Source organism: Lolium perenne, chromosome 6 (assembly GCF_019359855.2).
Source record: "Lolium perenne isolate Kyuss_39 chromosome 6, Kyuss_2.0, whole genome shotgun sequence".
Lineage (NCBI taxonomy): Eukaryota > Viridiplantae > Streptophyta > Magnoliopsida > Poales > Poaceae > Lolium > Lolium perenne.
Genome location: NC_067249.2, coordinates 225,808,721 through 225,825,126, shown reverse-complemented (window position 1 = coordinate 225,825,126; position 16,406 = coordinate 225,808,721). Strand labels below are relative to the sequence as shown.

Genomic DNA, 16,406 nt, shown 5'->3' with positions numbered 1-16,406 from the left:
TTTCCTTTTTTAATTAATTAAAGAGTTTTTTTTAGAACAAATGCCTTGGCGTCAAGGACTTTGTATACAACTCTACTCCCCCTGAGTTACATTACTCAAGAATTTCGCGTTGGCGATGCTCCACATTTTAGCCCCATCCTCAATCTTTACGATGCCTAAGTTTCAAAAAACAATTTTTTTTTACAAAAGATCCTTACGATACCTAGGTTTACCGGCGAAGTGTGATGACCGAAGACTCTTGCATTTCACCATTTCCAAATGTCCCAAGACACAACCATGAAGAGGGCTGGAGGGGGGGCATAGCCATCCGGGAGTTTCCATGTCCCAATGCTATCTTCATCTACCAATCAAGAATACTTTCCTCATTAGCCAAAAGGGACGTGTCAATATTGTGTTCCCCGCAACAAGGAAGGATGTCATTCCAAATGTGGAGGGAGAAGCGACAATTGCAAACAAGGTGAGATGGCGACTCTTGATCTCGGCCGCAAAGGGGGAAATCACCACAATTTGGCTAACCTCTTCTAGCCAACCGGTCCGCCGCTCCAAACCCTAGTTTACAATTTTAGCCACACAAAGAAACTTGCATTTTGGAGTGAAAACAGTACCTACAAATTGCAATTTGTAAGCCGAGACGACGGAGTAGGAACCATCTTTTTAAGCTGACATTTATTGTGTCTCTGACCCCTTCGGAAAGTTGCACATTGGAGATGAGCTCCTAAAGGGTGAAAATTTGTTGTATGTAGTAAACTTTAAAAACCTTGGTACAAGTCGATGTTGCCGAACCTTGGTGCAATGTCCCTTTTGGCTAATGAGGAAAGTATTCTTGATTGGTAGATGAAGATAGCATTGGGACATGGAAACTCCCGGATGGCTATGCTCCCCCTCCAGCCCTCTTCATGGTTGTGTCTTGGGACATTTGGAAATGGCGAAATGCAAGAGTCTTCGGTCATCACACTTCGCCGGTAAACCTAGGTATCGTAAGGATCTTTTGTAAAAAAACTTGTTTTTTTAAACTTAGGCATCGTAAAGATTAAGGATGGGGCTAAAATGTGGAGCATCGCCAACGCGAAATTCTTGAGTAATGTAACAAGGAGAGTAGAGTTGTATACAAAGTCCTTGGCGCCGACGCATTTGTTCTAAAACAAACTCTTTAATTAATTAAAAAAAGAAAAATAGCAAATGTTTTGGCTAGTTTAAAAAACAGCCTTGTCAGTCGCTGAAATACACTGCTATTTTGCAATGCAAACAATGGAGCGCGACAAACAATTACATACTCCGCCGGCCGTGACTAGCATAGCATTGGACTGCGGTTTGGCCGGTGTTAGAGCATCTCCACCGGCGGCCCTGATAGCGTCCCCGATAGCTTTTTGGGGACCGGAGGCGAAAATGGGCTCGCACCGGCGCCGGCCAATTTTTGACCCCAATAGAATCGTCGGCAACCCCGTGCCGGCCCCTTCACCGAGGGTGCGAATCGGACACCCCGGTGCCTCACGAGGCTGAAAATTTTGGGCGTGGGTGCCGCCTGTCAGCCACACATCCCAAAAGTCGACGCCATCGGGGAGTGGCGGAGCCGACGCGTCAGCGGCTCATTCAATTTTAACATAACCGTCGCCTACCTCGCGATGAGAGTTATTGGGGCGTAGCGGCGGTGCAGTTTCCGCAGACGCGCTACAAACAGTCCCGTCGCGCGAGCCTTGCTCTTCGTGCCGCCGTTAATGAGCGCCACCCCGCTCGCCCGCCTCCCTCCGGCCTATAAAAAGGGCCGCTGATACGTCTCCAACGTATCTATAATTTCTTATGTTCCATGCTAGTTTTATGCCAATAGCTAAATGTTTTATATGCACTTTATATCATATTATGACATTTATTGGACTAACCTATTAACAAGATGCCACAGTGCCCGTTTCTGTTTATTATGTCTGTTTATTGCAGAAAAGGCTCAAAAACCAAAGTGCTCGGAAAAATCCAGAAAATTACAGAAATTCTATTTCGCCAGAAGACCCACGGAGCCAGAAGGGCCAGGCCAGAGGAGGCCCACGACCTCCTCCCCATCAGCTGGCGCAGCCAGGAGGAGGGCGGCGCCGCCCTATGGGGTGGGCCCCTCGGGCACCCCCTCGCGCCGCCCTTTCGCCTATATAAAGCTCCTGCCCTGAAAACCCTAAAGGGATCGACGATTTCTCCAGAAGAGTTCCGTAGCTCCGCCGCCACCAAAAACCCTAATTCGGGGGACAGAAGTCTCTGTTTCGGCACCCTACCGGGACGGAGAATTGCCCCCGGAGCCATCTCCATCGACTCCATCGCCATCTTCATCGCCGTTGCTGTCTCCCATGATGAGGAGGGAGTAGTTCTCCCCCGAGGCTGAGGGCTCTACCGGTAGCTATGTGGTTCATCTCTCTCTTCCATGGTGTGATCTTTATGTGATTATTAGCTTTGTAATCTAGTTGAATATGTAGATGTTACTCTTGTCTATTATGCACTCTAGAGGTTACTTTAATATGAACTCCGGAGTCACTCTCCACGGTGTGATGGTGACAATGTGCGCATCATGTGTGATTCTTTTATGACGTTGTGGAGCTTGTTTACTCCGGCTTGAGGTGTGCTTTTGCAGCCCTACACAATGAATGGTGTTTGTTATCCAACAAGAGAGTGTTTGAGAGTAGCATTTATTTATTGAGAGTGTCCACTAGTGAAAGTATGATCCCTAGGCCTTGTTTCTAAGCATTGAAACACCATTTCCAACAAGTTCTGCTACATGTTCGCTTGCTGCCATTTTTATTTCAGATTGCAATTACTACTTATAATCATCCATATTACTTGTATTTCACTATCTCTTCGCCAAACTAGTGCACCTATACATCTGACAAGTGTATTAGGTGTGTTGGGGACACAAGTGACTTCTTGTATCTTAATTGCAGGGTTGCTTGAGATGGATATCTTTGACCTCTACCTCCCTGAGTTCGGTAAACCTTGGGTGATTCACTTAAGGGAAACTTGCCGCTGTTCTATAAACCTCTGCTCTTGGAGGCCCAACACTGTCTACAGGAATAGAAGCGTGCGTAGACATCAGCCGCCTCTCATCGTCCCTCTCACACACAAACCCTAGCGTCTCTCTCCCCAACCCTAGCCACCACCATCTGAAAAGAAGACGCCATGTATGGTCGAGGCCGAGGTCGCGGCCGTGGTTGTGGCCGTGGCCGCGGCAGAGGTGCACGCACGCTGTCGCCTGCGACGCCGTTGTCTTCATCGTCGGACATGGAAGAGGAGGGGCCCGTCCATGTCCTCAAGGGCGACACACGCGGCATCCAGAGGCTGCCCGACACCGTCGCCGACTTCGTCGCCGGTGACGACCGCCCGGGCACGCTGCATCTGCGGGAGGCTGCGTGCGGCTACTACCGGTGGATCGTGGACGTGATCTACGACGCGCGCGACAAGATGTACCTCCACATCAGCTGGGAGAAGTTTGCGCGCCACCACCGGCTCCAAGCCGGCTTCGTCCTCGTGTTCTCCTACTTTGGCGATAGGAACATGAGCGTCAAGGTGTTCGACGAGACGCATAGCCGCCGCCACTACCATGGCGACAACGCCGAGGAGGACGACGACTGAATGTTGTTTCTTCGCAGCGAATATCGGTACGCATGTTTTCAGATGTTCTTCGTCGAAAGAACCAACATGGGCACCATCACCAGCTGGATTTTCTAGTTTGGATGACTGGGTGTGCCCTCGAGTGTTCTTTCTTGGCAGCGAACACACGAAACATGCGATGATCGGCCTAGTTAGGTTTAGTTTTTTACAATATTTTATATTTGTGTCAACCATGGTTCAAAATATGTATTAGTTTGTGGAAAACCATGTTTCAAACTATATCTTCATGTAAACCACGTTCCCAGTTATGTATTAGTTTGTGGAATAAAATGTTTCTTATTTAATTTTCTATGCATATATTTACAATTTTAATTCAAAATATCTATCGGAGCTGCCGTTTTGGGGCGTCGGTGTGGAAACAGCTCCCCAAATAAAATATGCAGTGCTGGCGTTCCCCAAACGGGGATACCGGCGCCCCTACCGGTACCTATTTGGAGTTGCCTGTGGAGATGCTCTTAAAAGTTGCAATTAATCCACGGCGCCAAAGCTGGAAGCTCGTCGATCAGTTCACTGAAGCATATCCGCAATTCGGCATCTCGACGGGACCATATAGTATGCACTAGGGTGTTCAGGTGTACTAATGTACTAAACCAACTCTGAACCGTTCGTGTTCTAACTTCTGGTCGGATCTGCTCACATCTCGCAGGGATGATTGTTTTGTTTTTACACCCAGCCGAAGGATGACAATTCTACAACAAATCCCCACCGCCGCCGTGTTCCTACATACCTCATACAGTTCCACTATGAGCATCCTCGCGCTGGAGGTTGCGCCCACCCCAGAGTCGCCGATCCAAAGATTACCGCCGCCGTGGAGGGATTCATCTTCGAATCTGGAGGCTGGATCCTTTTTTTCCATGTTTTTCCGTTGGTTGCTCTTTGATTCTTTGAATTTTTTTTTTGGATCGGTTCCATGTTTGAGTTCATGGTTTCTGATGCTTTTGAATACGGACCAGATTACGCTTCGTTGCAGTTTTTGAAACTTTTAGTTCATGAACTGGTTTTCAGATCCGAAATTTAAGTCCAATTGAAAAAAAAAAGTGCTTCAGATCCGAAATTTATGCTCATTTTTTGTTTGCTTGGATCTGTACCGACCGTGAAGCAAGAAAATCATAGAATTGACTTGCCTCCGTTGTCGTTTCTGTGCCGGTAGTGAAGAAAAAGAAAAGTTCATGGAATTTGAAATAGAATGGGTTCACCGACTCTAAGCCGGACTTGTCCAAAAAAAGAAATGCAAAGTAGCTTCGGTGCAGGGTGTTTGTTACAAATTGTGCATGGGCTGTCCAGTGTCCACCTATGCACCCTCGTGTATCTGGACCATAGATTTCAGATCATGTGGCTGTGGAGGCTTAGTACATTAGTACACCTGAACACCCTAGTGCATACCATACGCCCCCCATCTCGACACAGTCTTCACCAAATCTTACCAGCACGGATGCCTCGCTCAAGAACGCTGACCCGCCGCGCGCCGTTGTGGATCTCATCGGTAGGCGGCGGGCGGGAATCTGTGCAACCAGATCGTCGTCGTCGTCATCCGTTGGAGGGGGCGCGCGCGAATAGAGTATTGCGGCAGATTTGACTCCCGTGCGGTGCGTCGCCGCTGCAGCTGGAGCCGTGCCCGGAAGCAACTGGGCACCGCGGCGCGCGGCGCGAACGACACGCCGTGGCGTGCGTGCGCTTGCACCAGCTCATCGCTGTCCCCCCGCCCGCCGCGCCATACCGCCCTCCCCCGGCATTGCGACACGTAGGGCGGTAGGGCGGAACGGAGGATAGGAAGGAACCAGCGGCGAAGTTCTGCAGGTCCACGACCACGGCTATAAATAAGAGGCCTGAAGCTTGTCACTCCATCACCACAGCCAACACAAACACAAGCTAAGCAAGAGTACCAGCTTGATCGATCACCGAGTACTCACTTCTCACTAGTCACAAGTGTTCATTTCCACCGTGCAATCTAGCAATGGCTTCTAAGGTTGCTCTGGTAGTGGCGCTGGTATTCACCATGGCGCAGCTCTCCGCGGGGAGCAGCAGGAGGCTGATGGAGCTGTACGTGCCTCCGGAGAGCGACCGGCTCAGCTACCACCAGGGCGCCGTGCTCAGCGGCGACATCCCCGTGTCCATCCTCTGGTACGGCAAGTTCTCGCCCGCCCAGAAATCCATCGTCTCCGACTTCCTCCTCTTGCTCACCTCAGCCCCGAACGGCGCCACCACGCCCTCCGTCGGGCAGTGGTGGGGCACCATCGAGCAGCTCTACCTCTCCAAAGCCGTCACCGCCGCAGCCAACGGCGCGGCCGCTGGCTCCACCCGCGTGCTCCTGGGCAAGCAGCTGACCGACGAGGACTGCTCCCACGGCACGTCGCTCACCCTGGACCAGATCGAGCAGCTCGCTGCGCGCGTCGGCGCCAAGAAGGGCGGCGTCGCGCTGGTGCTCACCGACGAGGACGTGGCCGTGGAGGGGTTCTGCAGCAGCCGGTGCGGCCGGCACGGGTCGTCGCAGGACGGCAAGTCCACGCACATCTGGGTGGGCAACTCCGTGAAGCAGTGCCCCGGGCACTGCGCGTGGCCTTTCGCGCAGCCGCAGCACGGCCCGCAGGGCGCGCCCCTGGTGGCGCCCAACGGCGACGTCGGGATGGACGGCATGGTCATGGTGCTCGCCACCATGGTGGCCGGCACCGTGAGCAACCCTCACGGGGACGGATACTACCAGGGCCCCAAGGGAGCCGGGCTGGAGGCGTGCACGGCCTGTTCCGGCGTCTACGGCAGCGGCGCGTACCCCGGGTACGCCGGGAACCTGCTCGTCGACCCGACCACCGGGGGAAGCTACAACGCCAACGGCGCCGGCGGGAAGAAGTACCTTCTCCCGGCGTTGTACGACCCCGACACGGCCACCTGCAGCACGTTGGTCTAGTCCATAGTTTCAGTTATCGGACAAACTTGTCCTGTGCGCGCGCTCGAGAAGTTGTACATACGTGTAACGTTGTCGGAACCTGGAAGAAATGAAATTGCTTTGTTCGTTCAGATTGCTTTTGTTTGTTGCCGGCCCAAGCCCAAATAGAGCGCGATATACTGTAGTTCTGGCGGTCTAGGCGGCAAACGACTCGTTTCATGGCGACTGCGCTTTCCCGGTTGGACGCAGTCCCTTTTGTCAAATCCTGAGATGTGTGACATGTGTCCTTCTATTTGGAAAGCCTCGTTTCCCTCAAAAAAAAAAAAAAAAAAAAAATTTGGAAAGCCTCGTCGATCAGTACTTGGTGGGCAAAGGCTAGAAGAGTGAAGCCTGATAAATATTAGCGCAAAAATGTGACTCTTTCAGTGCACGTCATGTGGCATATATGGGTGGAAAGAGGACAAAGGATCTTTCAGAAGGAGTCGAAGGCTCGAAGCCGGCACAGGTCATCGCTAATTTAGTCAGAGCTGTCTGTAGTTACCATATGCCGGTAGCTAGTTGTGTTTGTACAGTTATGTGTTAGCTTAGGCAAGCGTGAGTCTTTTAACTGGTGGATCATGGTGGTTGTCTGCCAGGTTTCTTTGTAACCGAAAGTTTCCCCCCTTCTGTAATACAAAAGCTATTCCCCGTCAAAAAAAATCATATGACATTTGATGCGTATAGGTGTGCTTGTCGAGTCACCATTGTGTTACAGGTTGATGCTTCGGTTCTTGCATGAACATTCAGAACCTTCTAGAAAATTTTAGATGTATAGTGTTTCGAAGAGTAGCTCTCGTCATTTTCAAGAAGCCTTATTTACCTTGTCCACTACTCATCTCCGAAGAGTAATGTTTTTATGTTTACTCACAGAACCGTGAATAACGCAACTATAATTATCTCAGCTCTCCCTGTTAGCTTCCTTCGACCCTCTCTCCCTCCCAGAAAATCCGGTGAGCCCATGACATCATGTTGGTGTCACACCCTTTTCTGTTTCACATCCATTTAAGGTGCGTTTGGTTACCTGGGCTCGTATAGCCGACTCCAAAACAACGCACGTTGTTGGCCCAATGGAGCTTGGCCCGTTCGAAACGATGTAAAAGATATAGTTTCCATTTCGTTTGGTTCCGTGGGCTGTAATTGCTACGCTGTGAAGAGATTTTGGGCTTGTTGTTTGATTGTCGCTACGCTCTGCATGCATATGAGGCTGCCATGTGAGGGCCCAACATAAATCAAGGGGATTCTTTATGCGTTTTCTTTTCCAACGGGCCTAGCCTTGGAGGAACGTCCGATTCAGGTGTAGGAGTGGAGGCTTGCTAGAGGTCCTTTTTGAGTGCTTTCATGTCTGTGTTGTGCAGGCTATTTTAGACTCCTGTTGTTTGATAGCCCAGAAAAAAGAAATATTTCTCAAATCCATGCACTCTACCAACCACTGCCGAGATAACCAAACGTTCTTAGCAAACCCTTCCCCACACCTCTGAGCTATGGTCCTCAATGATTTCGCGCTACCAAGGAGATCCAACTATTCCCAAGACGCTAGTTTCAAGCCCCTTCTACCGTGTTGTGCAACCCACAGAGTATCTTCTTTTCGATAAAGGCTGCTTTATCAATTAAAAGGTTTAATCATTACATCGGATTCTGCATAACTAGGATGCATATAACCGCTCAAATTCCATCCAACAAAAGATTACACGACAAAATGAACACACCTCGGCTCTCTTATCTTTTATTATATTTCCTGTTCCGCTCACCCTTCCTTGAGATGCTAGCTTTGGTGGTTTGGTGTTGAACTTGCATGCCTTGCTAGGGAATTGAAGCTACTTTTCTTTAAACATTGTGTGTGTATGTGTCTTATATTCATTTTTTTGCGGGGAACATTTGAAACTATCATTCATCAATTTAGTGGTTTGAGAAATACAATACTTTGAAAATTTAGAACCTGTAAACTATTCTAAAAATAAAATAGCTTCAGAAAAGTCGTGCTACATTATTAAATTGTTTCCTCTTGTCCTAACTATACGTCATATTCCGCTAGGATGGTTCTATATCGAAAAATCTAGGAGTCCGTAGAGCCAATATCTTAGTAATTTATACATCCTCGTTAGTCTAGCCGATAGTGGATGCATGTTGGACACTACATGACATGTTATTTAATACCACAATGATTTTTAAGTTTATGCTCTAACAATTTACACAAATATGGCAATCTAATCATACACACTAGAAACCACTATTGAGATATCTATTTTATTTTATGCTTTAGTCATCTACACATCATATTTAAACCACATACATACACACACAAACTTACTATATAGTTTATGTGATTGTGCAAATAATTAGCACAGTAAAGTGCGATTTGCAATGATATACATTTGTAAGAAAACGTAACAAATATATAGGCATTACAGAGTTATCTATGCAAACTAAGAAAATCGCACTAGTTAAAGCATATAACATGGCAAAACAGGTAGACTAGTAAGCTTATGTTTGCGAAAAGACGTCAGTGTTCATTGTAAAGCTTATGTCCCCTAAAAACCATTTACAGGAAATAAAATTAGATTTGATGTGTTTGTGAATATATGTGCTTAGAAGGATATTATGTATTTATACAATTGAGCCGATGATGAGTTATTACTTACCTCAAAATCATGCATAAACTAATGACATGGATATTTGTTCTGAGCCGGTTGTTCAGAATAGAACACCGTGCATACAGATTTGAGGAAATGATTATCTATATACCAATTATTACTACTACTACATGCATAATGAGTGGTTATGCTTCTTTAGACTTTCACATGTTGAGCCTTACTAAAATCACAATATTGTGTATCTATATTGCTTTGAGTGGGTGACATGGAGAACAAAAGATAGAGAGGTCATTTTCTATTATTCATGAACAAATAAACTTTAGCTAATTAATCACTACAAAAGTTCATCGGTTTCAGAAATGAATTATAAATAATCTAGAATATATTTGTTTTGAAAACTCTACATAATACATCTAAATTGTTCCCATACTCATTTCCAAATAAAAGCATATGGTCCATGTTCTGTGATTGATGAGGACATCCCTACCGAACTACTACCCACTGGTGGAGCTTAGCTAGGGCAAACCCGGGCCATGGCCCGCCCAGCCCAGGAGCAAACTTATGTTTTATACCTATGCCACATGTGTAAAGCCCACCAGTAAGCAGCCCAGTTCACGTGAGAAGTGGTCTGTTCGCGATTCAGTTCGCCCCCTTGGTGTTTCTGCTCGTCAGCGGCGCTTCTCGATTCCCCATCCATGGAACCACTGGCGGGAGGCTAGGCAGCTGCCATGAGCTGGCGACCGAGCGACGGAGCTAGCAGCTGGACTGCTTGGTCCGGCTACCAGCGACAGTCTAGTCCAGCAGCTGGCGACGACAAGCAAGCGAGGACGCCTAGGCGGACAGCCCACAGCCCTAAGCGGCTAAGCCAAAGACAACAGGCGCAGGCCGGCAGGGTCTACTTCATGGCATGCAGCAGCGAGAGCTAGCATAGATTATCCAGTAACCAAGTTAAATACTTTACATTCTAGGTTTTAGTTAACAACAACACTGAAAATAAAATGGTTTTCCTCTCTTCATTGGACGTTGTTATTTTCGATGTAGTTTGGATTGGTTGTTCACATATCTAAGTAATATTAATAAATGTAATAATAGTTTGTCTTATTTTTTCTAGAATGTAAACTAAATCAGTACGGTGGGAGTATGTGGCTATGGACATTGTGCACTCGAAGATCTCAGCCTTTTAGGCGGGGTCTCTAACCGCTTTGAGAACTTGCATGATCGATATTTTTACCGGCAAATCTCTTGGAACCGGATCGTGTGACTTAGAGCTAGATGATTTATAGCTTGTGTTCTCCACCTAAATCAATCCTAATCTTATAGGTATTGAGATAAAAAAAATCTTTAACAACTATCATGATCCCGCTAGAAAAAGCTATGCATGGCTAGCTTTTAGAGGACATATCTATTTTATTCGTATTGTCCTATGGATGTGTATGTTCACCCGGATTGTCCGAGATGTGGCCATCTCGACACAAATCGTGTCAAACCGGTTACATATTCGATATTTTGTTAAATACAAGCAGCGTCAAGAATAATGTGCCAGAAATTTTAGGAAACTTTTTTTTATAAAGAGTAAAAAAATTTACGGTATGGTGAGAAACTTTTTCTTAACATCTACGATGATCCAGAGGAAAACCTATACACGATCGGTTTTTAGAGGACGTGTTGCCACGGATCGTTTAATTACCGAGTTGACGTTGGAGATGACCTTGCTCCTATGGATATATGTGTTGTCGTGGTTCGTTTAATTACCGAGTACACATTCGAGATGACCATCTTAGTATAAATCGTCTCAAACCCGTTACATGATCATGAAATTTTAGGATAATGTCTTTTTAGAAGAGATGATGATTTTTCATTTGCACCATGCCTGCGGACTTAACTTTTTTAGGAACCAATTTTTGGGTAGAGTATGAATTCTTCTGCAACACGTCAAAGGTGTGTAGTGTACGCTGAATTATGGCAAGAACCATGCATTTTTTTAATCGGACACACAAGCGAACCATGAATTATTTTTAATGGGACACAGCTAGAGTCATAAGCAGATGCGTTTGCCCAAACAATATCAACCGGTCAAGTCTCCTTGCATCTAATGTGGTCCTATATCGTGCGGTAATTTTCTTTCAAAATATGCACATAGGTGAACATGTCAAACAATATTATATGGTTACGTAATTAGTAATTATTAGATTGCTATTAAATTCTAACCACAAATTTTAGATCTAACCATCAAAATAATTAGGATGATGTGGATTAATGTGGTGTCTCTATTTAATATCCGTATTTTGCTTAGTATATAATAGATAGATAGATAGTCCCGCTAGTTATTCCCGATAGTCAAAGGAACCATGATACACAAACTTAAGAAGTAATTCTAATAATGGGACTTTCATCATTTATTCAAAGTGGTGCCAAAACTCTTGTAATGTACAAGTTAGGAACACATGAACCCTTAGTAGTACTAGATTTGTGGGTGTTGCTACAAAACCATCCAACTGAGATGGTTTAGCAATGTAGCACAACTTCTTCGAAGTTCATTTTTAATTTACTACAAGTATCATCGATATATATGTTGCAGGGGATAAAATAGGATCATCTCAAGGGCCCCCCTTTATCCATGATGCCTCCTTTCACCAGACATCAGCAATATAAATTGTACCCCCATCGCATGATGAAAGGCTATCTAGGCCGTTAGAGATATATTTGGTATATGTGTATTTGGTAGTGTAATCATCTCTTACCTTATCTTTAGGATAGCCTTCTTGGCTCCCAAGACTTGTGCCTCTATATATACTCGCCCGAGAGGCTCAATACAACATCCAACACATTACGTCAAACCCCTCTCTATCGTTCTACATGGTATCAGAGCGGCGCCGATCCTAACCTAGCCGCCGCCCAAGCTTCCGCGCCGCACCGCCCCCGGGGAGGTCGATCTCCATGATCTACTCCGGGGGCCACACAACCCGTATGAGGGTTCGTCCGCCGATCTGTTGATCCACTGCCTTCGAGTCCTTTTTTTTCCAATCTGAAGATTGATTTTTTTTTTGCGCCGCCGGTCGCTCGACCGGCGTTTGCTTTTTTGGTTTTGCCGATCATAGATCGGATTGAGTCGCCCACCGCCGCCGTCATCACGCGCCTCTACTCCAACCTCGGCGTCGACTTCGCACCGGCTCTCCTCCATCATCCGCCCTACGCCGGCCACTGCGGTCGACTCGCTGGCCAGCTGCAGCGCCTGCCGTAGGCTGCCGCGGCCGGCTCGCCCGCGTCATCACCGCCACGGCCGGCCCGCCTCCAACAACCATGCGGAACGGATGTACGCGGCGCACATGGGACGCCTTCTTCGTCGCAACCGACTGCCTACGTCTGCACGGTCTCCATCGCCAGTCCGTCTTCGCCGCAATCGCCCGGGACAACACCGACAAACAGCGCATCGATTTCGATCTGCGCCGCCGTCCATGCCATGGCACGTGCAACGCCGCCGTCGGTCCGATCAACCGACCGCGCGCACATCTCCGCCAAGCACGTCCCCGAGCACGCGCCTACCACCGATCGAGCTACAGGCTGCCGCTGCGTGCCCTTCGGGCCGCAGCGCCGCCACCTTTGGTCCATGCCACTAGCCTCAGACGCGCCTTCCAAGGCGTGTACGTCGCTGGTGGCCTCCGGCCGCTGCATCGACTCGCGCCCTGCAGCTACGCCGCCCCCTCGGGCCGTGGCGTCGCCGTACGCGGTCACCTTCGTCGTCCCCCGCGCACCGACGTCCGAGGCCACTGATACGTCTCAAACGTATCTATAATTTCTTATGTTCCATGCTAGTTTTATGACAATACTCACATGTTTTATATACACTTTACATCATTTATATGCATTTTCCGGCACTAACCTATTAACAAGATGCCGAAGCGCCAGTTCCTGTTTTCTGCTGTTTTTGGTTTCAGAAATCCTACACAGGAAATATTCTCGGAATTGGACGAAACGAAAGCCCAGGGTCTTATTTTTCCACGGAGCTTCCAGAAGACCGAAGAGGATACGAAGTGGGGCCACGGGGCGCCGACACCACAGGGCCGCGCGGCCAAGGGGGGCTCGCGCCGCCCTATGGTGTGGGGCCCCCGTGCCTCCTCCGACTCTGCCCTTCCACCTACTTATACTCTCCGTCGCGAAAACCCTATCACCGACAGCCACGATACGAGAAAAGTTCCAGAGACGCCGCCGCCGCCAATCCCATCTCGGGGGATTCAGGAGATCGCCTCCGGCACCCTGCCGGAGAGGGGAATCATCGCCCGGAGGACTCTACATCACCATGATCGCCTCCGGACTGATGTGTGAGTAGTTCATCCTTGGACTATGGGTCCATAGCAGTAGCTAGATGGTTGTCTTCTCCTCTTGTGCTATCATGTTTAGATCTTGTGAGCTGCCTATCATGATCAAGATCATCTATTTGTAATGCTACATGTTGTGTTTGTTGGGATCCGATGAATATGGAATACTATGTCAAGTTGATTATCAATCTAGCATATATGTGTTGTTTATGATCTTGCATGCTCTCCGTTGCTAGTAGAGGCTCTGGCCAAGTTGATACTTGTAACTCCAAGAGGGAGTATTTATGCTCGATAGTGGGTTCATGCCTCCATTGAATCTGGGACAGTGACAGAAAGTTCTAAGGTTGTGGATGTGCTATTGCCACTAGAGATAAAACATCGATGCTTTGTCTAAGGATATTTGTGTTGATTACATTACGCACCATACTTAATGCAATTGTCTGTTGTTTGCAACTTAATACTGGAAGGGGTGCGGATGCTAACCCGAAGGTGGACTTTTTAGGCATAGATGCATGCTGGATAGCGGTCTATGTAATTTGTCGTAATGCCCTAAGTAAATCTCATATTAGTCATCATGATATGCATGTGCATTGTTATGCCCTCTCTATTTGTCAATTATCCAACTGTAATTTGTTCACCCAACATGCTATTTCTTATTGGAGAGACACCACTAGTGAACTGTGGACCCCGGTCCATTCTTTTACATCTGAATACAATCTACTACAATCATTGTTCTCTACTGTTCTTTGCAAATAAACATCATTTTCCACACCATACGATTAATCCTTTGTTTACAGCAAGCCGGTGAGATTGACAACCTCACTGTTAAGTTGGGGCAAAGTATTTTGATTGTGTTGTGCAGGTTCCACGTTGGCGCCGGAATCCCTGGTGTTGCGCCGCACTACACTCCGCCACCAACAACCTTCACGTGGCCTTCATCTCCTACTGGTTCGATAACCTTGGTTTCTTACTGAGGAAAAACTTGCTGCTGTACGCATCATACCTTCCTCTTGGGGTTCCTAACGGACGTGTGCTTTACCGTCACAAGCAGCTCTTTTTCTGGCGCCGTTGCCGGGGAGATCAAGACACGCTGCAAGAGGAGTCTCCCACGTCCAATCTCTTTACTTTGTTATTGTCTTGCTTTACTTTACTTTATTTTCTGCTTTGCTTGTTTTCTTTATATCAAAAACACAAAAAAAATTAGTTACTTGCTTTACTTTATTTACTGTCTTGTTTGCGTTCTTTATATCGAAAACACAAAAAATTAGTTACTTGCTTTACTTTATTTTATTTAGTTTGCTTTATTTACTACTGTTAAAATGAACACTCCTGAGAACACCAAGTTGTGTGACTTTACTAGCACAAATAATAATGATTTCATATGCACACCTATTGCTCCACCTGCTGCTACAGCAGAATTTTATGAAATTAAACCTGCTTTACTAAATCTTGTTATGAGAGAGCAATTTTCTGGTGTTAGTTCTGATGATGCTACTACCCATCTTAATAATTTTGTTGAACTTTGTGAAATGCAAAAGTATAAGGATGTAGATGGTGACATTATAAAACTGAAATTGATTCCTTTCTCCCTAAGAGGAAGAGCTAAAGATTGGTTGCTATCTTTGCCTAAGAATAGTATTGATTCATGGACTAAATGTAAGGATGCTTTCATTGGTAGATATTATCCTCCTGCTAAAATTATATCTTTGAGAAGTAGCATAATGAATTTTAAGCAATTGGATAATGAGCATGTTGCCCAAGCATGGGAAAGAATGAAATCTTTGGTAAAGAATTGCCCTACCCATGGACTGACTACTTGGATGATCATCCAAACCTTTTATGCAGGACTGAATTTTTCTTCGAGGAACCTATTGGATTCAGCTGCTGGAGGTACTTTTATGTCCATCACTTTGGGTTCCGCAACAAAACTTCTTGATGATATGATGATCAATTACTCTGAATGGCACACTGAAAGGACTCCACAAGGTAAGAAGGTAAATTCTGTTGAAGAAACCTCCTCCTTGAGTGATAAGATTGATGTTATTATGTCTATGCTTGTTAATGGTAGATCTAATGTTGATCCTAATAATGTTCCTTTAGCTTCATTGGTTGCTCAAGAAGAACATGTTGATGTGAACTTCATTAAAAATAATAATTTCAACAACAATGCTTATATGAATAATTTTGGTAACAACTATAGGCCATATCCTTCTAATAATAGTAATGGTTATGGTAATTCTTATGGTAATTCTTACAACAATAATAGGAGTGTACCCTCTGGTCTTGAAGTCACGCTTAAAGAATTTATTAGTACACAAACTGCTTTTAACAAATCTGTTGAAGAAAAGCTTGGTAAAATTGATGTTCTTGCTTCTAAGGTTGATAGTCTTGCTGCTGATGTTGAACTTTTGAAATTGAAAGTTATGCCTAATGAAACTAAAAATATTAAGTCATTTGCTACAGAAAACGCAATCCAAGTTCGAATTAATGAAAATATTAGATTGATGGCTGAATTGCATGCTAGGTGGGAAAGAGAAGAAAAACTAGCTAAAAAGAACAATGTAGCTAAAGTTTGGACTATTACCACCACTAGTAATGTTGATGCTTCACATGTTGCTAAACCTCCTACTATCAATGGTAAAATAATTGGTGTTAGTAATGTTTCTACTCCTAATGCAAAGCGTGCAAAACTGCCTGAAACTGCTAAAACTGCTGAAACTGTTTGTGATAAAACTGCTAAAATTTTTCAGCACATTAGGGACAATGATCCCACTGCTTTAGATCATAATGGTTTAGATTTTGATGATTGTCACATCTCTGAAGTTATTAAGTTCTTACAAAAACTTGCTAGAAGTCCTAATGCTAGTGCTATAAATTTGGCCTTTACGAAACATATTACAAATGCTCTCATAAAAGCTAGAGAAGAGAAATTAAAAC

The 16,406-nt window shown here is 46.0% G+C and overlaps 1 protein-coding gene across 1 annotated transcript; it reads left to right on the top strand.

Annotated features, from left to right (window-relative positions):
* Positions 1-5,494: 5,494 nt before the first annotated feature.
* On the top strand, positions 5,495-6,654 carry LOC127305845 (protein PHOSPHATE-INDUCED 1). The gene has a single exon (XM_051336413.2). It carries the CDS (start codon positions 5,597-5,599, stop codon positions 6,542-6,544), a length of 948 nt encoding a protein of 315 aa, XP_051192373.1. The 5' UTR covers positions 5,495-5,596; the 3' UTR covers positions 6,545-6,654.
* The last annotated feature ends 9,752 nt before the right edge of the window (positions 6,655-16,406 follow it).